Source organism: Polypterus senegalus, chromosome 12 (genome assembly GCF_016835505.1).
Source record: "Polypterus senegalus isolate Bchr_013 chromosome 12, ASM1683550v1, whole genome shotgun sequence".
Classification (NCBI taxonomy): domain Eukaryota; kingdom Metazoa; phylum Chordata; class Cladistia; order Polypteriformes; family Polypteridae; genus Polypterus; species Polypterus senegalus.
This window is the reverse complement of record NC_053165.1, coordinates 33,001,853-33,028,983: the sequence shown is the minus strand read 5'-3', so window position 1 is coordinate 33,028,983 and position 27,131 is coordinate 33,001,853. Positions and strand designations below refer to the sequence as shown.

General features: G+C 36.9%; 2 protein-coding genes across 2 annotated transcripts; one reads left to right on the top strand and one right to left on the bottom strand.

The window, feature by feature from the left end:
- The first annotated feature begins 1,619 nt into the window (after positions 1 to 1,619).
- chp2 (calcineurin-like EF-hand protein 2) lies at positions 1,620 to 8,179 on the top strand. Its single transcript, XM_039770987.1, has 7 exons — positions 1,620 to 1,750; positions 4,404 to 4,476; positions 6,405 to 6,485; positions 7,313 to 7,437; positions 7,606 to 7,667; positions 7,790 to 7,912; positions 7,996 to 8,179. The coding sequence occupies exons 1-7, from the start codon at positions 1,684 to 1,686 to the stop codon at positions 8,047 to 8,049; spliced, it is 585 nt and encodes a 194-aa protein (XP_039626921.1). The 5' UTR covers positions 1,620 to 1,683; the 3' UTR covers positions 8,050 to 8,179.
- A 459-nt stretch (positions 8,180 to 8,638) lies between these two features.
- Positions 8,639 to 26,353, bottom strand: LOC120540328 (cytochrome c oxidase subunit 7A2, mitochondrial-like). Its single transcript, XM_039770988.1, has 4 exons — positions 26,245 to 26,353; positions 21,129 to 21,218; positions 8,832 to 8,916; positions 8,639 to 8,740 (listed from the first exon to the last, which is right to left on the bottom strand). The coding sequence occupies exons 1-4, from the start codon at positions 26,335 to 26,337 to the stop codon at positions 8,685 to 8,687; spliced, it is 324 nt and encodes a 107-aa protein (XP_039626922.1). The 5' UTR covers positions 26,338 to 26,353; the 3' UTR covers positions 8,639 to 8,684.
- Between the last annotated feature and the right edge of the window lie 778 nt (positions 26,354 to 27,131).

Below are 27,131 nucleotides of genomic sequence, written 5' to 3'. Positions count from 1 at the left end.
ATATCACATTTTCATTTTTATAAATTGTATATCATACCATGGAAAATATAGAAAATAATCAAATGACTGCTGTAACACAATTTAATGTATGTTTTCTGTTATTAACATTACAATAAACATTAATGAAAATCCACTGTAATTAAAGGGTAACTGTATGTGTGCATTCAGTTGCTATGCCTCTGTCTTTCCAATAGATGGCGCATCACAGACATTAACACTGCTTTTATGAGGCCACACCAAACGGCGTATAACAGAGACATATCCATTACATGACGCACTGCAAACATTAATGCAGAGGTCTTTGTTGATTATTTAGGTTTCAACCAAGATTAGTCAAGCAGCACAGCTTGTAGCATATACAACAATATATGAAAATCCATGCCGCAATAGTTTTAAAGTAGTTGCATTAATTGTCCATTCAAATAATAACTACAAAATATTTTACCCTGCATTTCAATTTCAAGTGGCCACTTCATGTTTCAGAAATAAAGTATTCACAGTGGCCTCTTACACAAAAAATAAACATTTGACATAGAAAAACTTATCTAAAAAAAAAAACTCTATAGTCAATTAAATCTACCTACATTTTTTATTTTTTTCTTGAAGTCTTTATATTTCTTTTTCTTAATATTATGTGTTTGGCAATATACTAGCTATGCCATTGAGTCAGAGGTATTTTGATTAAAGCAGTGACCCTTCAGTCTAAATAAAAATGCTAAGTGAGATTAAACATCCCTTACCCTAGCATGCAAATCATTTAACAGTTTGAGGCCCCGTATATAATTACTCCGTCTCCTACAGTTATTTATAGGCTACTTTTAATATTTTACATTGCTATCTTCAGATCATATTGTGTATTCTTGGGCATATGCATTATTAGCTTTTGTTAAGTAAATAGTAACAAAATCATTGAAACTTTGCTGTATCTATTTATTATAATCAAAGTTTTAAAATCTTCAGAACATACCTTGATTTTTTTAGTTGGAAAAAGGTGTTGGACAAATACATGGATGCAACTGCATAAAGATACACTTGTGTCAAATGTAACATGCTGGGAAATTGTGTTCAGAATTTCAATATTGCTGGGCTTTAATTAAAAACAATCCAGAATTCTGTAGCCCAGCACACGGCCAAATTCTTTAAAGGTTATGATCTGGTTACTTCATAACGTCCCCGTCATTCTTACTGGGTCATTCTGGGAGTGGGAACGACTAATACAGATTTCATCTAAACATTACGGTATCTTAGATGTAATCTTCAGATAGCGTTGCAATAACGTTATTTTTTTTTTTTTTGCTCGATATAAAATAAGTGGGTAAACTCTTAACAATCAATGCTAGTGAGCTGGAAGAAAAAAAGCACACAGATTGTGCACTATGCAGTATCAACAAACATTACAGATTGTGCCTAGCTTTTCAGATAAACTGGGCATCTCCTGCCGCCATTACGTCTAGTTCTTTCGATTCTCCATATAAACAGTTGGCTGAGTTAAATAGAAATTGCCACTTGATGAAAAGTTCAGAAGAAACCCAGCAGCCTGTGAACGCCGGTAGTGCGCAGATTCGCCAGTGACGTCATTTTAACCGGCGCAGCGTCATTGGTTCAATCGGCTTGATAGATGTTTAAACGCCCGCCCTCAAACGAACTCTCCTGCACAGCTCGTAGAGAAGAGGCCGCGAGCCGATGGGTGCTACTGGGTCGTCGGTGTCGCGCGTCCCAGGGGCGGATGAGATTCAAAAGGAAACGGGCTGTAAGTGTGGTTGTACCGGGGACTCGGGCCGTACAGGGCATCGGAAAAACTCAGTAGGCCGAGGAATAACGGTTTGCATCAGAGAAAAAGTAATTGAAAACAGCTGACAAAGACATGAAAAGTCCGAATGCAGAGATTCTTAACTTTTAAGCGCACTTATTACACAATCAACAATAACACTGGAGAACAACACATGGGGGACTACAACAAAATATTGCAATAGCAACATAAATATAAAGTTAAATAGAAAGAAATCTATTATTGTAATAAGTAGGCATGCGTAAATTTGAGTCAAAAGAAGAAAGTTAAATACATTGTGATTGCAGTAAATGTTCAAAGAAAACGTTAAGGTGAAGAAAAAGAAAAGGGGAAAGAGTGAAGGTAGTGTTATACTTAGATAGTAAATAATGAGAGATGTGCAAAACTGATATTTTTACCCTAAATCCCGTGTCTACAGAATTTTTCTCCCAACCAGACTCTTAATCGGTTGCTTTAATAATTAAATGCCTTTTCCATTAATATTTTTATTAAAACAAGTCCAAAACACTAATATAAAAGCAGATGTTTTTCAAAGGTATATAGCAAGTATTAGTTTGTGTTTTGTGCACAGTTGGACTTTCTGGTTTGTTTTGATAAAACTTTGTTTAGATGTATATTGTATTACTAAATGATATGTATGATAATGAAAGTACATGCTAAATTGCACAGGATTTGCTTCTTCTCTTACGCATTTATTGTCACTTCCGGGTCATCCATTCATTTTTCAATCCTGCTAATTTAAACTTTATTGTCAAAGGATGATGGTCAATTGTAAGACACACTTATATCTATAACCAACGAATAGTTACCAGTTTACCTACTTGCCTGACTTTGGGATGTAGGTGGAAAACTGTACTACATGCTGGCATGTTGAAAACCCAACACAAACTTTAAATGGGTCACATGTAAATAAAAGGATCAGTTAGTGAATGTAGAGTTCTGTTTCTTTGTGCTCACTTGTTGTTTTTGTTTCAACTAGTGTTCTTCTCATTGAACTATCATTTTGAAAAATAAAAATGCTATCCGTGGCCCTCACCAGTATAAAAAGTTTTGACAATGGATAAGATCAAAATTACATTTTTCTTGCCTCTGATTATTATTACGTAGTTTGTAGCAATCTTAATTGGGTTGTATAACAATGGAGTATTTTTTTTTTTAACCGCAGTGCTTCTGCAGCAGATTCAAAACAATGTGTCATCTGTTAGATGTGACACTGACTATGCTGTCCAATGTATAGGTAACATTATAAGCAGTGATGTGACAGTAACCAGCTTTTTCAGAACTGGGTTATTATTCAAAGTATGAGAAGACCTCTGCAATGCAAGCACAAAGAGGTTTTAAAAATTGGAATTGAGTAGCTTTGTTTTGAAAGCAATAAAAATCTTTACTAAAATATGATGGCTTAATTTAAAACAATTATTTGATTTCTTTTCAATTTATACATATTTATAAGTAAAGTAGGAAATACTCAGACCTGTTATTTTTGAAGAAAGGTGGTTCATGTACTATTTATTGAAAACCGCACCCCAGGTCACTTTGCTAAGGGTGCCACCATCTTTCATGCCATAATGGTGTGTATGGCTGTGTTTTGTGCTCAGAGTGTATGACTTGTATTTACGATAAAAACTAGCAGTCGGCCTGTGTAATGTGCTCCACTGTCAGCAGATATCACCAAGGTTGTTTTCCTGTCAGTCATGCCACGTGCCTGCAGTGCCACTTGCCATGAGAAGAACCTAAAGCCTAAAAACTTGGTGGAAGTAGCCCACATCTCCAACTCTTTGGTCCTATAGGACTTGCTTTGGCACTCGCAGTGTATGGCCTGCATTTGCAATGACAACAATCAGTCAGCCTGTGCAATGTGGTTCACTGTAAGCAGATGTCACTATGGTTCTTTTTCCATCAGCTGTGTTGTGTGCCTTCAGTACCATTATGCGTGGGTGTGCCACTGCCTGCTGTGAGAAGGACCTGAAGACAATTACGTGGCCGAGGTAGCTGGAACCTTCCATTCTTGGGTCGTGTTACGATCAAAGTTCAAGACTCAGTGGTTTGCATGTTTTTGTGTGACAAATAACCCTTAGAATTTTATATATATAAATAATTGAATCCGCTAAGGTCAGTTTAACGAAAGCTGCCATGAACACATTTCTTACAGGCTCACCAGCAGTGTTTATATTGATTTCTTACACATCTTATTATAAGTCAGATATAACATTTCTTCTGTCTCTTTTACCACATGGCCCAGGGAGGGGCAGTATGGTGTCTGGCTTTTCTGCTTTATTTCTTTTTGAGTTTGTTTTAAATCCTAGCCTTGTGAAATTTGCATACTCTCTATGTATTAGCATGGATTGTATTACAGTTTCTTTCTGTAGGTGTGTGCCTTGTCATAATGTGGTGCCCAGTCCAGGGTTGGCCTTGCCTTGCATCTAAAGTTACTGTGATAGTGTTTGCTCCCTTAGAGCCTTCAATTGCATTAAGGCTGGAAAATGAATGGATTGTACAAGGATCCATTTAATAAAGCTCTAATGATAACAATAGGCATGAAAGCTGAAGAGGAAACTGATATGGCAAAAAGTAATCCTTAACTTTAACGTTTGAATTCCGATTTTGATTCCAGTCTCTTCTGCACATATCTATCGACTGTATGACAGATTCCAAGTACTGGACAAAGATGACAATGGTGTGCTCAGGTAAGCTTTCATTATGTGCTATAAGAAGGAATTTTAGTTTTTAAGTGTATTAATAATAGTTTTCTGAAACAGACAAAAATTTGTTTTGTATCTGCGTTTGACAGGATGAAATTTTACTTTACATGAATTATATAAATCAAGGATGAGACTAAAGTTGAAGTATCAACTGGTGTGCATCTGTCATCAACATCAGTATAGATTGACTTGGACAAAATTCAGAAATGTGAAAAATGGAGTTTAACATACAGTAAATAAATGTAAAACCTTGCACAAAAATAGAAATATTAGATTTGGTTACATAATGGAATATGCTTTATAAGAAATATTCATTACTCTCCTTAGCAAGATGGTGTACACAGTCAGTTAAAAGGGATAATGTAATATTAGGTTATGTAGTGCACTGTATAGTGTATGAGTTATATGGAAATTATATAATGTATTTATGAGGCTACATCTACAATATGGCTAGTTTAGACTCTGTATTAGAAAGACATAACTGGATTAAAGAATAAGTTCTGTATTTTTCCATGTCAAAGTTATTTTTTCAAAAGATGGTATTTACGCATTTGTCACATCAAATTATACTCCAATTTTAAGCGTTTTTAATAAATTGAAAAAATATATATCTCGCTTGCACTGCCATTTTATAATAGAGACATGAGGCTTGGAGCACAACTGAAAATAAAAGCCTAAGAATTACCAAATATGTCCACTTTGAAGGGGCAAAAGTTTGGATGTAAGAAAACAGGCCGTCCATGTTTCCAATGCATGTTTCGGGCATCTAAAGGGATATGGAAATAATAATAATTTTATTACATATACCTGGTGCAATTTTTCTTAAGATGAGGATAGTTTTTCTACTTGCTTATGTGATGGCAGGGACCTTCATAGGAGAAGTTTTCATACAAATAAGTAAATCGACATGACACCAAACACATGACAGGAAACGTTTACTATGATTTGGTCTTTTGAGAGGAAACATCACCCCTTGTGGGGTGGAAGATTATTGTGGAGGAAGGCAAGTGTCAAGCTAATGCACATGGCAGGTCTTCTTTTTAAACGGCTAAATGTCATAACATTTGGTGTTTTGTTTTTCTCAAGACGCAGATCAATGCCTGATACGTTTCTTGGTTTGAAAAATTGACACATTCTGCAAGTTTTTATTTTTGGTGGTACTCCAAGGCCTCCAATATAAAATGTATTTTTAAAAAGGTATTTTTTTAACTTGCAGAATACATTTAATTTTTGAAAACAATTTCATGTGACAAATGCATAGTGTATATTCCATGTTTGTGAAGAAATAGCTTTGACTTGAAAAATACTGAACTTATCCTTTAAGGAGAGTTCAGAAAAGAGCTTTTGGATTAATTTGAGGACTGTAAAGCATACAATATGATGAAAAATTGAAGAGGTTAAATCATCAGCTTATAGAAATGAAAAGTAAGGTGTGACATGATAAAAGTTCTTAAAATTATGAAAAGAATAAATAGACTGGATGTCAGCTTTACATTACATACGTTCTTCACTAAGAACACTGAAATATAGATTGAAGGCAGTTAAGATAAAATTCTACCATACATTTTATTAAATATTTTTTCATAGAGTACTATACTATATATGGAGCAAGTCAGCAAGTAGTCCTAAGTCTTATGGGCCTTCAAATCTTGCCAAAATTTTGGAAACATTCCGTAAATAAGAATTGACAAAATATGTTTAACTGAATGACTTTCTTGCATTGAGTTTTTCATATGTAATTATCATTGATTGACTTAACTAGAATGTGGTAAATATTATTTCTTGTATTTAACTAAAAGTAGGAAAAACCTGTTTAATGTTTTGAAGGGTCTGAGGTAGTGTGAAAGAAGGAATGAAGGGTGCATGGAAAGTTTTTACGTGAATTGTTTATGCATTACTAATTTATCATTTAGCCGTAGAGATCTCCAAAGCATTGGTGAGCTTGCAGTAAACCCACTGGGGGACAGGATCATAGATGCATTTTTTCCTAATGGGTAAGTTAAGAAATATCTAAATAAAACAGATTTTTTAGTTATTTAAAGTTATTTGCACTTTGTTGGAATATTCACCATGTGCACTGTATAATAATGGGATTATAACATGCACAGAACAGAGTGTGTGCTGCTCCCCTGGAGTCCTTTGTTGAAATGCCAGCTTGTAATACTGCCTGTGTGGAGTTTTCTTGTAATATCTTCTATTACAAGTTTCTCCTACAGGTACTATTAACTTTCTTCCTCATTCTGTAGATGTGCTTGTTAGGTTAATTATTGAGTGAAAGGATATGCAAGGTTGCTTCCTGCCATGTGCCTGATGCTGCTCTCACTGGCTGTAGTCTGGACAGTAGTAGAAAATTTTAGAAGTGGAAAATTCTTTTAAATCGAGTCTTCATATTTAAAATATTTTTTATTATGTCTGTCTTGTTGTATAGTATAACTGGGAGGTAGTTTAGCGTCTTTGTTATGTGAGTCTGTGAAGGCTGCAATGTAGTCATAGTCATTGGAAAACAGGACAAAAGCAATAGAGTGAGTCTTGACAAAGTGAAAAGGGTTATATTTTTATCTAAAAAGAATTGAGGAATGTGGTGGAATGAGCGTGGATTGCTGATATTCATTCAGATATGTTATGATTTGTTCTAGACAACAGCTATTCAATCTCAACTGTGCTTCTGAGTTCCAATTGACAATTATTTTTTCTAGTTTTTAAAAGAAAGAATACCATACAGAAGTGGTTAATGCAAATATCTAAATGCATACACTTCTGTGTTTGAATAAGTGAGTTTTAAAGTTAATGTGAGGAGTTTATTGGATATCCTGTTTTCCAGGGTGGAGACAATTGACTTCCGTTCATTTGTCAGAATCCTTGCTCATTTCCGGCCCACAGAAGAGAACCGAGTGAGGGAACCTAATGCATCAGAGCCACTCAACAGCAGAAACAGCAAGTTAAAGTGTTAGTAATGATGCACTTAAAACTGGTAAATGCTGTTAACAAGTGTTCAGTTTCATTTTACATGCCACCAACATCCTCAAAAAGAAAGTAGTTGGATCTCTGTTTTTGTCTGGAGATGTACAGCTGGTTAAATAAGGCATAATAACTGCGTTTTAACATGTTTTTCAGTTGCATTTCAGTTGTATGACCAAGACAAGGATGGTAAAATCTCTAGAGCTGAACTTTTGCAGGTAAACACTGCTGCTAAGGAAAGGGATATCAGCAGCTTGCAAGTTGATCTTTGTGATACAGGGAAAGACCTTCAATGCTCGTTAGTTAGGTTTCTAAACTGTGTAATTACGATCATCTTCAGGTTTTACGAATGATGGTTGGGGTGGAGGTTACAGATGAGCAACTGGAAAGCATAGCTGACCGAACAATCCAGGAAGCTGATTTGGATGGAGACGGAACTATCTCCTTTGAGGAGTTCAAGAAGGTAACTTTTGGCAATTATTTAAGCTTCTGCTTCATTCTATGGTATAAATGAACATTATCAACTTGATGTAATTTATTTTGTAGTCACTGGAAAAAGTGAATATTGAGCAGAAGATGAGTATACGCTTTTTGCGATAGAGAGCATTGCTTCCGGGATGTACATGGAGAGTGACTTCATAGTAACTTCACAAAGATCCAAAGCATCCAATTGTGTCCAGATTTCATCTCATGTGGTGACTCATCTAATAATAAATAAGTATTGAACAAAGCTGATTTGCTCCATGATTTCTGTCAGAAAAGTCAAACCTCCCAGATCAGACTGAATTACAGTTCAGAGCTCTATCATACATATTTTTGGAATTGATATTTTACATGATGGTAATTAACTTTCCTTAAGATAATGGACAAGTAAATAAACACTTTGATTTCATAAAACGTACAAGGTGAAGAATAGCACACTGCCACTACCACAACACTTTCTGACATTTTTCTTTCTCTCTTTATCCTTTTACTTAAGCTATGCGGGTAGTGTTAACAAAGCCTCCACCACCATGTGTAGTAGTACTAATATCCTTCTGGCTGATTCTCAAAGTAATCATCCCAAATTATGCTTTCATTTCTCTGTTTTCTTGGGCTGGAGAGTGACCACAATGCACAAAAAGGTGAAACATACAATTTTATTTTTATAGTATACATGAAGTTTAAAACATACTTTTTTGTCAGCAGCATAACATGGTGCCTGTCTGGTATGGACAGTTACAGTGGCATCCTGCTTAATTCTTTTTTGGCAGTGAAGCAATTAGAAGCCAGTACAATGAGAATCCTGTACCTAAGATAGAACAACAGTTTATTAATAATATGGCATGTCAGAAACAAGGAGACTGGAGGCTGTGACCCAAAGAAAAGTCACCTAGTCCTACCTGCAACTGTGATGGCCATGGTAAAGCGATATAATAGGACATCCACTGTCCCTCCTTTTATGTGAACAGGTATCCCATTGTCCTCCTGAAATGCAATTAAAAAGTTAACATTTTGTGACAACTAAAAGGATCGAGCTTTACAGTATATCCCAAACTGTTCTTGATGGAAACTCTGTAGATATTCTATACCAAATGGAGAAGAGTGATGTCTAATGTTTTGTTATTGTGGGTTGAAACATCTAGGCAATACATTATTTGAAAAGAAATAATATTTCACTGGAAATTTCAATGCTATGTGTAATACTCCAAAGACCAAGATCACTAATGATGAACGAAACATGCAAGTTTTGATTTCCATACAATTTTGCAAAACTGATACTAAAATTAGTTTTGCAGGTAATTTCAAAATTAAGAAACAATAAACTCACTTGGAAGAGAATTTTGGAAGTTTTAGTGTTTTTTGGGGGAGGTGGAACATAAGGAATGTTGTCTCCATAAAACCTTGTTCACAGTTCTGTGTTGCATGTAATCTGCTGCACACCAGTAAAATCATTTCTGTTTATGACCCTCATTCACATCACAATAGAGGAACACACTGAGATTTTTTTAAAATGTGACATTCTGCTTTTTATCCACACAAAGATGCACTAAAGTGCTCCATTTTACATATTACTGTGTTTTCTCCACATGAGAATCTCACTACAGGGAAACTACCTTCACCATCCCCAAGGAACTGCCCTTCCCTGTTTCTTGATGCTTGTTGAAGAAGATGAGGATATGTACTGTCCAAGTGCCATGGAGCGTTAAACTTCTTTTCTGTCTCTAATGCAATTTCAGGATTGTAATCGCCAGATTGTCATTATTGGCAAAGTGAGACTTGAACAGACACATCTGGCCCCTCAACAAAATGTCTATGTATGACAGGAAATAAGTTGGGTAATTGTTTTTTTGCATAAAGGTTTGCTGAATTTGGCAGATCTTTCATGTTGTTTTACTTTAACTGGCAAATGAATAATGGTGAAGCACAGAAAAACAGTACTCATAACAGTAAAAGAGAAAGTAAAAGAACAGTAATGAAAAAATGTTTACCCTACATAAGTAGTTCTTTTGACAGTATGTCTAATAGTACTAATATTACAGATCCTGTAGGAAATATAGATATCCATAAATACAATGTTTTAAATGTTTCCTGTCTGGTAGAAATGTCTGCATTGATTATTAGTTAGAAGATTGTCAGAACATCTGGTCATCTGCCATTGTTTCTCATGTTGACATTGGATGATCATTTCCAACAAAAACTCATTGAAGTAGACACCAATTGTGAATGCTAACAAAGTTATATCTGAAAGTTGTCATTACTATATCTATCCCTGAAGTGATAGTGATAGTGCAGGTGAAGATTTAGGCAACATCTTTAGATTTATAGCTAGAAATTTCTAAAAACTCTTTGAGCTTAGGGAATGATTGGAAAGGGATTTCTTAATAGAAATTTTAGAAAAGGAATGAAATTCAGCAAATCATAAAATGTACTCTAGCATACCATAATTCAATTTAAATATGGTTTATTATTTACAGTATACATTTACAGTATCTCATCCAAAATTATCTAAAATATACTTAGTACAAGATCCAAACTGTTAGATATGTCAAAGTAATGACCTATAGAATACTTAAACCAGTTTTGGCAAAAATATTTGCCTTGCATTTAAAATCGCTCTCAAAGCCTTAGCAGCAATATTTGGAGTATTACTAAATGAGTTAAATAGTGTGCTGTAAAAATGGTTATAATATCCTATACCATGCTAATTGCACAAGACTTATTTTGCTGAACTAGACAAATCCCAATCCACCCTCTCCTCTTTATGAGGATTTGTGCAGAACTTGGCAGTGTAGGTTGGCGGCATGTGTGCTAAAGAAATTGTACTGCTGTTTGCAAACTGCTGTTTGCCTGCAAAGACATAGTTTCTGTTATTTTGCACACATGACTTCCACAAATGGACATTCAAACAGTCTTCTGTTTTAGCAGTTCATTGGGATTAATTTAAGAATTTATCAGACATGTGGTATCTTCATAGTCACATTGGCCATAAGTTACTGGTAATGTTATAGTGAATCATTCTGGGCTATTTTCAGAAGGGTATGTTTCTGCAAAATATTTCTATAATTATGCATGTTAATCAAGTAGATCCCAGGGTCAAACTGTGGGTTTTATGGCATTTAAAGTGTCAGCCTCTTCCTCAATTAGTTTGTATCTTGCAGCAGCAAGTGGAACTGGTTGAGCTTTGATCTCTGACTAACTTTAGCTTTTTAGGATGTATAAGGATACCTCTTCAGGTACCAATAGGAAGTTAATTATTTATTACATCCAGAATGCTGCCTATGCATTTCTAGTATTCCTTGTTTTGCCACTTTTATTTAACTTTGCTACTGTATATACTCTTGAGTTTGCTTTTAATTGTCAATTACTTATTTATTTTTTTTAATTTTATTGATTTTATTATAATTATTCCATACAAATAGATCCATTTTTACAAAAAATAGGACTGAAAACAAATCAACACCCACCCCTGAGAAAGAGAGCGTGGCCAACGGAGTAAAACTTTAAGCTAGTAAAAATAATTAAATTGATGAGTTTAATAGGCGGATAAAGAGAAATGGAGAAGAAAAAGAAATGGGAAGCGAATCTGCTTCCTCAGTGCTTTATGAGCTTATTCTAAAATGTTATTGATTAGATCCTGCCAGGTTCTACACAGATCCTGTAAGTGAGAATTTGATTTTTCACAATTTCAAATGATATATAACATCAGTTACCCACTAACTTAAAAGAGGAGAGTTAGGATTCTTTCAGTTTAGCAAGATAAGTCTACGTGCCAGTAGTGTAGTGAAGGTAATCACAGCTTGTTTGTCCTTCTCCACTTTTAGCCCATCTGGAAGAACACCAAACACAGCTATTGTCAATTATTGTACTAATTATCTTTTTGCTATTATTGCAATTAATACTGAAAAGGTGTAGCCAATTTTACTATGGACACATGCTGGAATGCAAACTCAGTGGTTCACAGTCTGAATATTCCTGTTTGGTGAGTATTGCATGTATCACACTGAGGTTTTATTCTGGAACACAAGCTAAAGAATGGCACTGAGCCTTTGAGATTGCATATGAAACTGTGAGGCTGTAGTAGAACACGATGAGTTGAAACTAGCAAAAAAATGCCTACATATGCTGGGTCTGTGTGGTCAACCTTTACGTCTTTCCTGATGTTTTATCATATGCTAATAACTATGTTAGCCAGGACTCTTTAGCCACAGGGCTCTTTTTGTTGAGTGGGGATTGATTGCTGAGTTTCATGGATTGTTTTCAAAGCATACTATTGTACTTGCTACGTTATTTTCATTTGTTTGATTACGTTTATTATACTTTGTTGGTTGCAAACTATAGGATGCAACAAATTGATGATGTCAAAAGAAAGACAGAACAAGCAAGAGACATTTAAATTTTAAATGGTTAATTGAAGGAGCATCTGATCTGAATAAAATGTAGTACTGTTTGTTTTACTGATCTGTGTATATTGTAATAAAAAGCTTGTAAAGAAATAGGTACTTAATACTATAACAGGCTTGGACCAAACACATGGAGGGTCATTACCCACTTAGAATCAAACCCATACCTACTTAATTGCCAAGGAAGGTTACTACCATTGTGTCATGTAGGGTGGTGTTAACTCTAACATCTACAACATATTCTAATACCATTTCAGATACATTTTTCTGTGGGGTGGCACGGTGGCGCAGTGGTAGTGCTGCTGCCTCGCAGTAAGGAGACCCAGGTTCGTTTCCCGGGTCCTCCCTGTGTGGAGTTTGCATGTTCTCCCCGTGTCTGTGTTGGTTCCCTCCCACAGTCCAAAGACATGCAGGTCAGATGCATTGGCGATCCCACATTGTCCCTAGTGTGTGCTTGGTGTGTGTGCCCTGCGGTGGGCTGGTGCCAGGATTTGTTCCTGCCTTGCACCCTGTGTTGGCTGGGATTGGCTCCAACAGACCCCCATGACCCTGTGTTAGGATATAGCGGGTTGGAAAACTGACATTTTTCTGTTTACACATTGAAAACACAACTAAGTTAGTGGAAGTATTTTATTTCCCTGCCAGATATAATTGTCACCAGGGTCTTTGAAATGGCTGTGCTTTTCAATTGTACTAAAGAAAAAAAAGTAAGAAAAATGCTAATGTTCGAATAACCTTAATTATTACCTGTGTATTTTGTGAAAAAAAGGAATAGTTTCCTTCTGTATGCTTAACTAAAGTAGGAATGTTTTATTGGGAATGGTATGGCTTTGTGGTGAAGTAATTAGTAATGGTGTTTCACAACTTCCAAGTACTGCCTTTAAATATGTCCTGTTCTCATGGAGTTTGTATATTCTTCCTGTGTTTGTGTTAGTCGACTCCCTGTATTCTTGTTTCCTGATATATCTCAAAGATTTACAGTTTAAACTGATTGTCAAAATTAATTTGCCCTGGAATTGTTGAGTGTGGATATGTATTTATGTTTTCCCAGTGATGAATGAGCGCTCTGTCCGGTGTTGCAGATGGGATAAGCTCTGATCTCCACAATCTTTTTTGGGATTAAGGAGGTTTGAATGAATATATCTTCTGAATATATCCAGAATTCCTTTGACATATAAAACACAAACTGTCTCCTTGTCGAGTGATTGTTTCTTTCTTGTGCCCATTGCCTCCTTGGATAGGCACCAGGTCCCATCAACTCTGCTCGGGATAAAGTGGGTTTAGAAAAAAGACATACGGATGGATGGATGGATATAATAGTGCAAATTAGTTGTTATTAGATGTTCTGGGCTGGCACAGAGGCGCAGTGGGTAGCACTGTTGCCTTGCAGTTAGGAGACCCAGGTTCGCTTCCTGGGTCCTCCCTGCGTGGAGTTTGCATGTTCTCCCCATCCCACAGTCCAAAGACATGCAGGTTAGGTGGATTGGCAATCCTAAATTGTCCCTAGTGTGTGTGTGTGTGTGTGTGCCCTGCAGTGGGCTGGCGCCCTGCCCAGGGTTTGTTTCCTGTCTTGTGCCCTGTGTTGGTTGGGATTGGCTCCAGCAGACCCCCGTGACTCTGTAGTTAGGATATAGCGGGTTGAATGATGGATGGATATATGTTCTGTCCTATGAAACAGATTATTTCAGAGACATTATAATAAACTTAACTAACAAGGTTATATAGATAGATACTTTATTAATCCCAAGGGGAAATTCACATAATCCAGCAGCATGTACTGATACAAAAAACAATATTAAATTAAATAGTAATAAAAATGCATGTAAAAGCAGACAATAACTTTGAGTAATGTTAGCATTTACTCCCCCGGGTGGAACTGAAGGTTGTTAAATGTCTTAAATTGTATTCAGTATTTACAGTACTTAGTCCTCTCACTTTGAAACTGCAATGATAAAGGTTACTTTTATATTTCAAAATGATGTCTGTTTATTGAGGAATTAATAATATAACTTTGTTAGACATTACATTGGACTAATTTAGTTTAATTATTTTTCAGAAGCAAATTTAATAAACCACAGAGTTCAGTGTAGAGGTCTGCATCCCCGCAGAAATCCTGGAGGACCCAACTCAGTTTTTTAGTGGCATTGGACTAAAATTTAACGGTAGAGAGCAGACATGTGTGAGTTGAGTGTCTGCTGAAAGGGCAATTAGAGTGTTGATGAACGTCTGATAAAATACTTTACCCCCATAAGCCCCAATCCCTGGGGTGCTCTAAGTGCCAACCATTTCAAGTCTCTGCCTCTCACGTTGTGAAGAGGGGGGCTGAATGCATGCTAAGGAGATGCGGTTGCTCCTCTGAAACCCCCTCTTAAATGGTGATACAGTGGGAAACAAATAATTTTTTTACCTCCTGTATGCTCGATCAGCTGGCTTGTGCCGTGCTGTGTGATCTGTATGTCGCGCTGCTCGCTGAACATTTAAGAGCCTGTACAGCAGCTGTCCTCCTTGTCTCGGGAACATTAAATTGTCTCTGAGAAAATCACGTCTCGACCAATGATTTTTTTTATATAATTGAGAGACATAAATTTACATTATTATATTAATTTATCATTATGTTACAATCAATACAGCTACTCCATAAAAGCCCATGCAGCTGAAAAAGAAGAAAGGATACTGTGCATGTCTGTCATACAGTCGTGTCTAGCTTCTTTCTGTTATTTGAGTTTTCTAATGAACCATTGCAGACATTATGATGCATGTGCATAGCACCTTATAGGGCACGTATGAGGTGCCATTTACAAGAACTGTAATGTTTTTTTTCCCCTCTGTATCTGTATTGATGTACTTTTGTGTGTTTGGGTTAGCAATATGTTATACTGTGCTGCAGTTTTTGAAAGAGGAAGACCGGGGCAGGGATAGAATTGAAACTTGACACATGCCTTCCTATACAATCGGTCTTTATTAATTTTACTAATCAAACAATTTGATCATATTAAATATTGTAGTTTATATTCAATTACCTTTTAGGGCATTGCAGAGTTGATAGTTCTCTTCTGTAATAAGAAGAGGAAGCACACAAAACATGCTAATTTTTTTCTTTTTTTCGTAATGACAACCTCTGAAGTAGAAATGAAGAAATGAAGTCCTTGTTGGCCTTAAAAATGATCTGTTTTTTTGGAACTTTTTGAAAATATAATGCAACAAGTGTCAAAAGGTAGTCTTTCACTTCTGCTGAGGATCTGTCTTCCTTAACTGCAGTTTTATGGTCTTTCAGTGTGAACATGAATTTTAAGTTATACTGTATATACCAGCTTTCCTCAATGCACATTCACCTTCCTATTAGTTATGTTCGTGTGGAAAACATCAGCATTATTATTATTACTATTATTATTATACTTCTCTGTAGCTGTGCACTTCCAGTTTTTGGGCACCTTATGTAATTATAAGTTGGTGTTGAATAGTAATGTGGCTGTGCCCATCTAACCACAAGGTATGCAGGTGTCTCATGTGGATTGAACGAAATCTGTAGGTCAACTGTTTGCTCACATAGTCTAACTAACAATCGAAAACAAAATCCTGGATATTTTTTTCGGATTATATAAATACCAGCCTGACCACTATTTTAAGTCTCAAAAAGAGGACATTGTCGAGAATAAGAGGACGCCTGGTCAACCTTTATCTATTCATATATTTATCTATATGTTATTTTTTTCATCTATTTATCTATCTGTTATTTTTTGAAAAATATATAACGAATCAACTATGATTGTATTGTAAAAAAATATTTTAAAAAGTCATAAAGAGATATATACAGTACCTTGCTATTCCGTCTAGTGAGTATTTTTATTTTTTTACATTTCACAATTTTTTTGCAGAAAAGAGGAATCAACATTCATATGATTGATTCCGTTTTTCAGGACACACATTGTTGCCCTTTATACAGGGTCCTTTTAAAAAATGCTTTTAACTTGCTTAAACCATTCTTAGTCATTTTTTGACAGACACCAGAAACCACAACTATTCTGGTGACCTGACTAAACTTTTTTTTTTACTTATAAATATGTATTTTAAAGGGGACAGTAATAGTATAGTGCAAGGCCATTCAGCTCCAAACCTGGAGGGCCACAGTGGCTGCAGATTTTTAATTCCTGTCTCTTTTGTAATCTGTGACCAATTTCAGCTGTTAATTCACTTATTTCCCCTTTATTTTAATTGCCTTTTTTTAAGACTTGGTCCTCTGAATTGCTACTTTTTTACATAAATGACAGCCAACAAAAATTAAATGTGAAGTGAGCTAACAGATGTTCAGGAAAGTCGGGATCTCAAACTCTAACCAGTTTCTTTATTAGAAGTTTATTCTTGTTGTTAATTAAACCAATTATTTAAGTAAACTAAGCACCAAAAACTGGTCACTAACTAAGAAGAGGGTTAGAATGAAAACCCTCCAGGGTCAGACTGGGTAAGCCACTAGTATAGGACGTCCAACAAGCCATATATCCATCCTTACCCAAATAGACATATCAGGAAAATAACTAATTTATGCTAATTCTTCATTCTTCATTTTCAAGGTTTTTTTTTCAATTTTTATTTTACATGGATTTGGCTTATTTTATCATCTTCTTTGATATTCATTTACACGGAGTGTTATACTAAATAATTTTATGTTGTGGAAAAGTCTAGATCAGGTCTGCTGCCAGAGATAAGTACTAACTTCATAAATATAATATTAAGATTCTCTGCTCCATTCCCCTTGTACATAATAACAGCACCTTTTACCTTAACTGAATTGTGAAACAGTGCCAGCTTGTATTAAGCCAATTTTAACAGAAAATACAAAGTCAACACACGTTTGCACAATACGCAAACACAAGACACGCACAAAACAAAGCAAACTACACAAAACTACAATGAACAGTCCCACAATGTTACTCTATTCTTAATGAAGTAAGGTAAATCCAAAATTGAGTAAGGCACAGTTAAATGCAACACAATGGATACAGTCACTTTCCAATGAGACACTAGAATTTCTATCCTACTGCATCTGTCCACTCCGTCAAAGTAATTCCTCTGGACACATCTCAGGAAAAGTCTGGACCACACACGTCTGGATGGTGCAGCACAGGTCTAATTCCCAGTAGTCTGTTTTCCTCTAGCGATAAAGTGGTTTCTTCTCCCAAAAAAGCAATCGCCTTTCTCTAGTTTTAAAAATCCTTCCCGACTCTGTACTTCCTTTTTTCCTTTTCAGCTGTTTTCTACAGTACTTGTGCTGATTGGGCAGTCCTCAGAACTGTTACAATGAAGTTTTTAGAAATTACATTAAGCATTTAATGCAATTTGTAAGCTTTGCCCAAGGCATGTTTACATGTTTTTTCAATATAAAAGAACAGTTTGGTATTATTATTTTGTCCAAAAGAAGTCATAAGAATTCATGTGTCAGCCCTTTTGTGGGTTCTTTTGCCAAGATGTAACTCACACTTGTTAGGATATGCAGTCCTGGAAGACGTACTGTTTGATGTACGCAGTATGACACTTTATAAGCTGGCAGCATGGATCCATTAGAATCTGAGACCGAGAGTAAATCAACATGTTTTGTGTGAGTTATTATAGAGGTTTTCATTACTAAAAAATTTTAGCAATTCCTGTTAACATCAATTTTGGATGTCATTTCAGGCTTAGGCAACAGTTCTTTTGAATTCCTGGTTAATGATTTATTTTGGAATATAGACTTTGAATTAATCTCCCAGACCATCTACAATATATATTCCTAACTGGTCTATTTGCTGGTAGCACAATGAACTTGGCATCCTTAAAGGTGCAGTTCCCTTCCCAAACTCTGGGCAGGTAAATAATCATACAATTAGACATATAATAAGGGAAGATTGCAACACTTAGGACAATGTTTACGTGGCATTGCTAGAAACTAAATCAAGTGTTTAAAAATAATACCGAAAGTAGTAACTTTGAAAGTATAGGCTAGTCCACATGATGACATAGAACCAATCAGATTTTTACGTATACACTGAAAAGAAATACATTGGATACCAATGCAACAATAAAAGATTTTCAAAATAATGAAAACTAAAATAAAACAATCCTGGAGTATGTACCAGAAAGACAGATTAGATAATCCTAAATCTTAGAACAAAATCCATCTTGCTATAGCACAATTTTGCTCCAGTGGATTATTCGGTTCTAGAACAACAGATTTCAATCGTGCTAACTTTGTGTGGTAAAATGTTGCATTGTACCCCTTGTGATATTTCTGTACATGAAACATTATATGCCCAAAAGTCAATATTGTATTCTGTTTTTGCAACATTAATGATATCACTGAAGTCTAAGACCCATGGTGTTATGTTTTCAACATACATAGAGTTGTTCTAGTTGCTCCAGTGAGAGAGGTCCCCCGTTCCCCTGCCTGTACCGAACCCTGTATTGTCTGGTAATTACATGTCAAAAGAATGCAAAGGTGAGTTAGTTTCATGTACAAGTCTGCAACAGAAGACACACTATGCCCCTTCTTTGAATGGTAACTTGCCCTGTTCAAACATGAAACCCTGGATATTGAACCTCAACGTTTTTTGCAGTAATTATGTGTGTGGCATTTCACATTATTTTAAGAATGGATAAGAGGACACATTGATATTTGTATTGAGTATTTGATATACATACTGTATTTTATTCTTAAAAGTCTTCAGCCAAATGAACTACAATTCAATGCAGAATTAATATTGTTATTATCACGCAAAAATACCGTGGTTGTTTACATTTTATTGTCCTACCTGCAACTCTGTGGAATTCCTCTGATGGTGTTTATTTAATTAATTTTCTAGAAGATAGCCTACGTGACTGTGTCTGCATGTGAGTTTGTGTATGTGAGACACTGACCCAGATTTTGCCAAAGCTTTCTCTCTGGAACAGACAAATCCTGATCCCATTCTAAAAAACAGGAGATATCCAGGAGCAGGAGTTAGTGAGTTATCCACATTTTTGGCCTCACCAATTACATAACTCTGACTTAATCAGTTCCAGAAATTTAGGTTTGGCTAGATTCAGGTCTTCTAGAACTGAATTAGCCCAATTTCCATGAATCCTAACTTACTTTAACTTGATTTCACACTAATCATGCTTTCTGGATCAGACTCCTGGTCTGTCAGACAGTTTCGTGTCATAGGAATGGGTGAGAAGCTCTCTGTAAGAGGGATTAGACAAAAGGTTTGAACATAGGAGAAGGAGAGTTGGAGCAAATGAGTAAAAGTGATGAAATGAAAGATGGTAAGAGAGAAGGACTTCACTTGTTTTGAGCACAGATCTCAGTTGCACATAGAAAACGTAAGTAGAAAAATTTGATACCTGGACTGTTTTAAGCCCAGACTAAATTAAAAATGTCCCCTAGCGTGGGGATGCCTGAATGAGACTATAGGTTAAAGGTAATGGATTGGCCTGCAATATTCAAGGCAGACTTTTGAAGTAAACTAGTGTGGATGTGAAATTTTGGAAGGGGTTCTCCTCATCTGGAGGGCATAAAAGATATTTGGGCCAACAGTAGCAGAAAGTGACTTTAATTTATTAGAGACAAAGGAGGAAAGAGGTTGGGCAATGAGGGGAGATGTACTGTATTTTGTTTCAGTAAGAAGCCCTGAAGGAGGCTCCTGGAGAGGACTTATTCAACTCCAGGTCAGCATGAAGGTAGTGTGATAATGGTACAGTTCAACATCAGGGAGAGTGACACTCTTATATAATCTGCCACAGATTTTTGTAAATTAACCTAAGCTATAAGGCTATGCTTTGTTGATTTTAGTTTGTCTTGCCATGGAAGGCTCAGCTGTCCACATGGCAAGGCTCCACCAGTTTTATTGTAATAAAGGACATCCATCTTGTATTTCATTTGGAGTGAGGACTCGTGATTATGCTTTATTTAGTGAATATTTTCCCTAATGCCATATTATTTAGAGCAGTGACTGTGCAGCTTGTTACATCAACACACTTTAAATTTCAAAGGAGGCAAACCCAAGTCATTGATCTTGAAAACTCCATAAAAAAAGAAGATTTAAATAAAATTATGACCGAAACAAAAAAAAGGAAAGGAAAATGATAGATGTGAGGAATTTTAAAAGCCTCTTCAAGAAACTTCACTGCTACTGATCTACTGGTGTAGTGTTTACTCCTGTGTTGAGTTCTTTCATCCCTGGGGTCAGACCTGTCTGATTCACAACAAAACCGTGCATAGCTCCTACTCACAGTCCATTCTTGTGACTCTGTTGTTTTCTTCCTAAGCATCTGAAAGCCCACAAGGTTGACAGTACAAAACAAGAAATAATGAAACAACATGACCTATAGCAGCTATTAACTGCGAGATGCCATTGTCCTATTTCTACCTTCCTTTTTTCTTCAGTTTCCTGTCCATCTAATCTACAATACACAGCAATCTTGCTCGTTCCCAACTCTTCTTTGTTGTTTCCTCTGGATGTTTTTATTATAACATCTAGCAAGAAATGTAATATGTACAACATGAGAGTTGTTTTGGTGAGGGGTGTAGGTTTGGTTGAACATTTTAAGTAATTAACAAAGAAAATATCAGTTTTATGCTATTAAATAAATATAAAGCATAGAAATAGAGGCTATTGTTGTAAATGTCATTTTTTTATCTGAAATGGCTCATTTACAATTAGTTATGTCTGAAATCAAAGTTCACAGAGGAGACATTGATTTACAACTAAGGATATAAAGGAGGCATTTTCTCTGGTTCAGGTCAAAGCAAACTGAATTTAAGAACAGACAAGAGAATTTAGTTACCTGGAATATCTTCTGGTTTTGTGGCACCTTGTTCTTCACAAAATTATTACCAGTGGTGCTGAAGGAGCGGTACAGTAGTCTGCTCATATACTGTAGAGACAAAGGACACCTGAATGTATTAGAAATTCTCACATCTTTTTCATTTAAAAATGCAAGTATGTCACTATAAAAGAGTTTTCATACAAGATATGGTATTTTTAAGAATCTGTGCGACAGGTACAGTTTATATAGTATTTGTTTTAGATGTGACAGTGAATATAAATCATGCACATGTAAACACATGTATCATTCTGAATAATTATAAACACAAATGTTTCTATACAGATTGTGATTTTTGGGGCTTAGCTGCCTGTCCAGGGATAACTTAGTAGACCATCTTGGTTTTCAAAATGTTGAAGAAGAGTCCTAGATCCTTGGTGACCTTGGCGAAAATGTTCAGTATGGAAGCTTATTCTTGCCACTTAAAAAAAAAGTATTTTGTTATTTTGCAAAATATTGTATTACAGAAAAACAGTGGCTTATTACACAAATGATATTGCCTCGTTTGGTTGGTATCATTATGTTTGTGTGTCTTGTGATGGCTAGTATGAGAAGATTAAGGATGTGCAATCAAGTGACAAGATGTGAAGTCAGGTATATATTTAATTCCGCATTTGTTGACGAGTGAATTTAATCCACAGAGTTTAGAGTCTTGGGGAAGCCAGTGATTATTGCAGCAGCACCAAATGTAAGGTAAGAAGTAACATTCTGTGGCCAGGAACATCGAGCATGAGCTTGGAGGAGTAGATGAAGAAAGCACATGGCTTTTAACCAATGGGCACTTAACTGAACAAAAGTTATTAGCATACATTTAATTTTAATCAGATTAAAGTTTAGTAAGCTTGGTAGATGTTTTAATATTTTAACACTGACAGAGTGGCCACTCAGAGCAGGTGTGTTGTTAGGATTTGAAGAGATCAGGGTCTTACCCCTCTCTGTGATTTTTGCATGCAGTCTGACTCAGATTACCCAAAAACTAGAGGGCTGTGTAGCATGATGCTTCCCCTTTGAAGCTGCATGATCGTCTATATAGATTTGAGGAGCTTACCCCTTTGCTTTTGCTGTTTAATCAGGGGCTGAATAAAATAGAATAGATAAAAGATCAGGGGCTGAATGATGTTAATGATGTTATCCTTATTCCTGAAAAAAGCTCCCTGTCCAGAGTTTTTTCTGCCTTGCACCCTATGCTAAGCGGGATAGGCTCCAGCATCCCCCAAACCTTGGTCTGGATTAAGCTAGGTATTAAATGAAACGGCACAAGATTTTATTCTTTTTATTTTTGTGTGGCCGGAATAAGCCTTTGTAGTTAGGAATAGTCTGTGGTTCTGCTATAGCCATTTAGGTACAATGCCTACTTCTATAATAAAAATCTTCTTATAGAATACACTACCGTGGCTGTCCATTTGTCTGTCAAGGATTTTTAATCACCTGTAGCTCGCAAACCATTTGACCTATTGACCTGAAATTTGGTACACATATACTATGTGACATCTACTATCCGCTTAGGGGTGATGATTGACCTCCTCTTTTTATTTTTATTTTGTTTTATTGTAGAATCAACTCTCGACAGTGGTCAGCAGGGCAGCCGTGCGGCGCTTGTGTACAGGCGCCGTTCTCATCCCTACTAACTTCACTGTCACTTCCCCTACCTCTTCATATCTTAAATCATTCTTGAGGCAGATTAAAGATTTAAGTGCCAGCTTAAGTGAAAAATTATGGAAAACGTACTAAATAATTGCAAAACAAACACTGACTTAATCAGTTTTAACGTGAAAAGATGCTGACAAAAGAAGAGAAGAGGCAGGCTGCTAGGGTGGAGAAAAGAAGAGCTGCTCAGAAAACAGCAAGTGAATGCTGAGCAAACTAATGCTAAACATACAGAGAAAGAGTCTGAAAACTATAAATGCTTAGGTCAGGTGTATTCACTGCATGTTATTGTGCAGTGTGCCATTACTGGTAATAGTAATATTAGGTGTGGCTTAAAAGCTAACCTCTCAGTCAATATGTACATATTTAACACTGAAAAGGAAAGAAATGTATCACTTGATGAAGGCTTTACAACTGAAATGTTGTGTCTCTGACCATCTTCTTTCCTTTTAGGCATGGAATTAACAAACATTTACAGTAACATTTCTTTCCTTTCCAGATTTACAGATTCACACTGATGCATCCCTTCACTAACTTTTGTTATAAATATACACCAGCCCAGACATGAACAGGCAGACACAGAATGTTCCAAACGTCACACACGTTTTATTTACAGTTCTGCACACCACGCAGTGACAGTGCACCAAACACCCATAATAAGTCTGTCTCTCCTGTCTGGACTTCTCCTTCTGCCGCCTTTACTCCTCTCCTCCCAAGCTTTGCCTTCTTCCTCACGACTCCAGGTGATGATTGACCTAATTCAGGCTGCACCTCCGGGTGTGGCTGCATCACAGCCCACATGGGCTCAGGAAGCCATGCAACTCCCCCTGGCAGTGGCCACGGAGCCCAACAGGGCTGAGCTCTGGTGTTCCACGATTGTGGCCCCCAAACAACAAGCAGGGGGCAGGGGGGCTGCCACCAAGTGTTCTGGGGGAAGTAGTAAGCCTCCACATATATATGTGGCGCAGTGGGTAGCGCTGCTGCCTCGCAGTTAGGAGACCTGGGTTCATTTCCCGGGTCCTCCCTGCGTGGAGTTTGCATGTTCTCCCTGTGTCTGCGTGGGTTTCCTCCCACAGTCCAAAGACATGCAGGTTAGGTGCACTGGCGATCCTAAAAATTGTCCCTAGTGTGTGCTTGGTGTATGTGCATGGCCGCAGTCTCTCTTTTTTCAAATGGATACTTCCAACAGGATAATATGCCGTATCATCATTCACTGGCCTGATGAATCATGTTTTTCTATAGATCATGTGGATGGGTGGGTGCATGTGCATCATTTACTTGCAGAAAAGATGGCAGCAGGATGTATTATTAGAAGAAAGCCTATTGGAAGAGGCAGTGTAATGCTCTGGACAATGTTCTGTTGGGAAACTTTGGGTTTTCCCTGGCATTCAAGTGGATGTTACTTTGACATGTAACACTTACTGTATCTAAAGATTGTTTCAGACCATAGGAACAAGATTCCCTGATTCCGCTGGTGTCTTTCAGTAGAATAATGTGCCCTGCCACACGGCAAAAATTATTCAGGGATGGTTTGATGAACATGACAAAGAGTTCAAGATGTTAACTTGGCCTCCAAATTCCCCAGATCTCAATCTGATCGAGCATCTGTGGGATGTGCTGGAAAGATAAGTCTGATCCATAGAGACTTTAACTTGCAACAACAGGACTTAAAGGATGTGCTGCTAGTGTCTTTGTGCCAGAAAAAACGGGACACCTTCACAAGCCTTGTGTAGTCCATATGACAGATCAGAGCTCTTTTGGAGGCACAAGGAGAACCTTCGGTACACAATATTAGGCAACTGGTTTTAATGTTGTGGTTGATTGGTGCATATTATTTTGTTTAAAAAGGATGCATTTCAGTAGATGAATGGCTTTTTTAAGATGGTGTAATTTTTAACTTTGACTTTGTGAAGTCATGCAGGTTTACTTTGTTCTGTATGCTGCAACACTGTTTTGCCATGGTAATCATTTACTTAAACTCTAAACTCTCCTTTCCCCGGAACTCTGGAACTTTCCTTTCTAGAAGTGATAACCCTTGTGACTGAACTGTGTGATGTCAGGGATTCATTTTTAAGTGGACTTGAGAGCTCTCCTCACTGGGCACAACCTTTAAAGTGCACTTATTGAAAGTGTTTTAGCTGATTGCTGCACAATAGAAAATGCAGTTAGTTAATAGGAATAAACATAGGCTACTTTTAAAGAAAGGTAATATTATGAAAAAATAGAAAATAGGATGAATAAAAGAAGCTGTCTCAAATTGCTTTTCCAGAATATTTTGTGGAAATGTGTACAATCAAGCTGCAGTTTAAGAGACTACTAGCTAATAGGGAACTTTCCGGCACTCTACCCCTCCAGAGCTGCCTAAATGTTTACTTAGAAGGAACGTTAGGGTGAAGCATTCTGAGAAAACAAATGTGGGATTAGGTGGGATTTTAAGCACCTAAAGAGGGAAAACAAAAAGGAATACGTGAGTAGAAAAGAAACCGTCTGAACATACTGTGGCTGAGAAAAAAGAGATTGTGAGCACACAAGTGGTACTACAAAATGAACATCTTTCAGTCATTCAAACATAAGTATAAGATATAAATCAAGGACTTTCATATTATGATGAAATCTAGAAAATAAGGTGTTAAGTCCATAAAGGTATTTTTTATGTGTACATCTGTAGCAAGTTAACCAGAATAATTAAAAAGTGCTTTGTATATTTAAATGTAACAAACTATCATGAAGCTTAGTATTGTGACTCTGTAGTCCAAGGTAAACTTGTTGCTTTCTTTTTAATTCATTATTAATCTCTTTACAGCACAAACCTCAATTCTTTTTGTATCCTGAAATAATTATATTAGAAAACATGCACCAAGTAAGATGTTTTATGTTAGAATATATGGTATATGATCATATTCCAGGCACTGGGATCTGTGAGGCCCTGTTCCTTTCCTCCTATGTCTCTATCATTCAGAAGTTCAGCATGAAACCTGAGAATTAGACAGTGACTGCTGTTTCTCCTCTGAAGGACAGCTAGCATGGGTGACTTTGCTATGTGACAGAAATAAAACAGCTGCCTATTAGAAGCAAAGTCCCACCTGCTCTAGCTCAGTTTAAGCCAATCAGGACTGTCTGTAACATGTCAAAAGTGTATGTAGAGGTCAGAGTTTCTGTGTTCTTTACTTACAAATCTAACAAATGACACAGGTTTCAGTGACTATTAGAATCTACTACTGTTAAAATAATGTACTGTTGTGTTTAACAACAAACTCAACCTTCTGCTAATGCTCCAAGTTATACAAGTGAAGGCATTTATATAACCTTTTAATCACCCTTGTAAGTCAACCCTTTTCACCTTAAATCATTTAACACATCCAATGTCAACATTTAGGACGCTGGTGGCAACTGGCACCACACAGCTTTGAGAGAGAAGAACTGGCCCTACCTGCAGATTCCTCATGTTGCTGAGACCTCTAGGGTAGACCTCCAAGTGCTGAATGTAGGGAGGTGTGTACTTCACACTAACACAAACATGCATGCATAGCAAGTTTGTACTGGAGCCAAACTAGGGGCAGCGGGAAGGAACAAATTTCAGAGCCTGACAGCTTGTGTCTCATTTTTTTCCGGCTGTAATTGCAGCTTGAGTGAATGACCACAAATTGGAAATGGTAAAAGGGTGACAGTAACATTCTTTGAAACTCTCTAATAATCCTTATTACCTTTGTTACAATTCCACTGGTCAGGAGTAATCCAGAGAAGCAAAACTATATAGACACAGATCTACAGATTGGTGAGGTAGAGAGAATAAATTGATAGTCCTCACCCAACTGAAATTTGGAAAAAGAGTATAAGTCATAGTTCCCTTAGCTATTAATTGGCTATTTGATGGTTTTAGGGTTGTAGGAATAAAATGCCACTACTCTGCCTGTCCTGTGCCTCACAATGAGGCTAGGGATCTACGCCGGCAATCAGAAGGTTTGAATTTCACAAATGCCAGAAGTGATTCCACTCTGTTGGGCCCTTGAGCAAGGCCCTTAACCTGCAATTGTTCCATCCTGGGTATAAAGTTAACCTACATCCAACCCTGCAAGCAGGTCCTCAAGCTTTCACGGAAAACTCGGAGGCTGGTGGCAGAATTGGCTCTCCAGCAAGTCAAGTCAAGTCTAGTTGGGGAGTATGCACTAGTACACACACAGTGCGTTGCCGCATCCACTACACGGCAAAACAACTTGGGATCCCGGTTTGCAACCCCCCAGGCAGATACGCGGTCCAGTCCCACCCTCCGGAAATGACCCTCTACCTGCTGCAGCCAGGTGTTATGTGGGTGACCCC

Coding starts and splice junctions, on each gene's coding strand:
- chp2 (XM_039770987.1), top strand. CDS start 1,684: ATGGGTGCTACTGGGTCGTCGGTGTCGCGCGTCCCAGGGGCGGATGAG. Junction 7,438..7,605: donor CAGAAACAGCAAGTTAAAGT/GTTAGTAATGAT, acceptor CATGTTTTTCAG/TTGCATTTCAGTTGTATGAC. Junction 7,913..7,995: donor CCTTTGAGGAGTTCAAGAAG/GTAACTTTTGGC, acceptor TTTATTTTGTAG/TCACTGGAAAAAGTGAATAT.
- LOC120540328 (XM_039770988.1), bottom strand. CDS start 26,337: ATGCATGTTTGTGTTAGTGTGAAGTACACACCTCCCTACATTCAGCAC. Junction 8,917..21,128: donor AAAACCAGAAGATATTCCAG/GTAACTAAATTC, acceptor ATTGCATTTCAG/GAGGACAATGGGATACCTGT. Junction 8,741..8,831: donor CATGGCCATCACAGTTGCAG/GTAGGACTAGGT, acceptor GTTCTATCTTAG/GTACAGGATTCTCATTGTAC.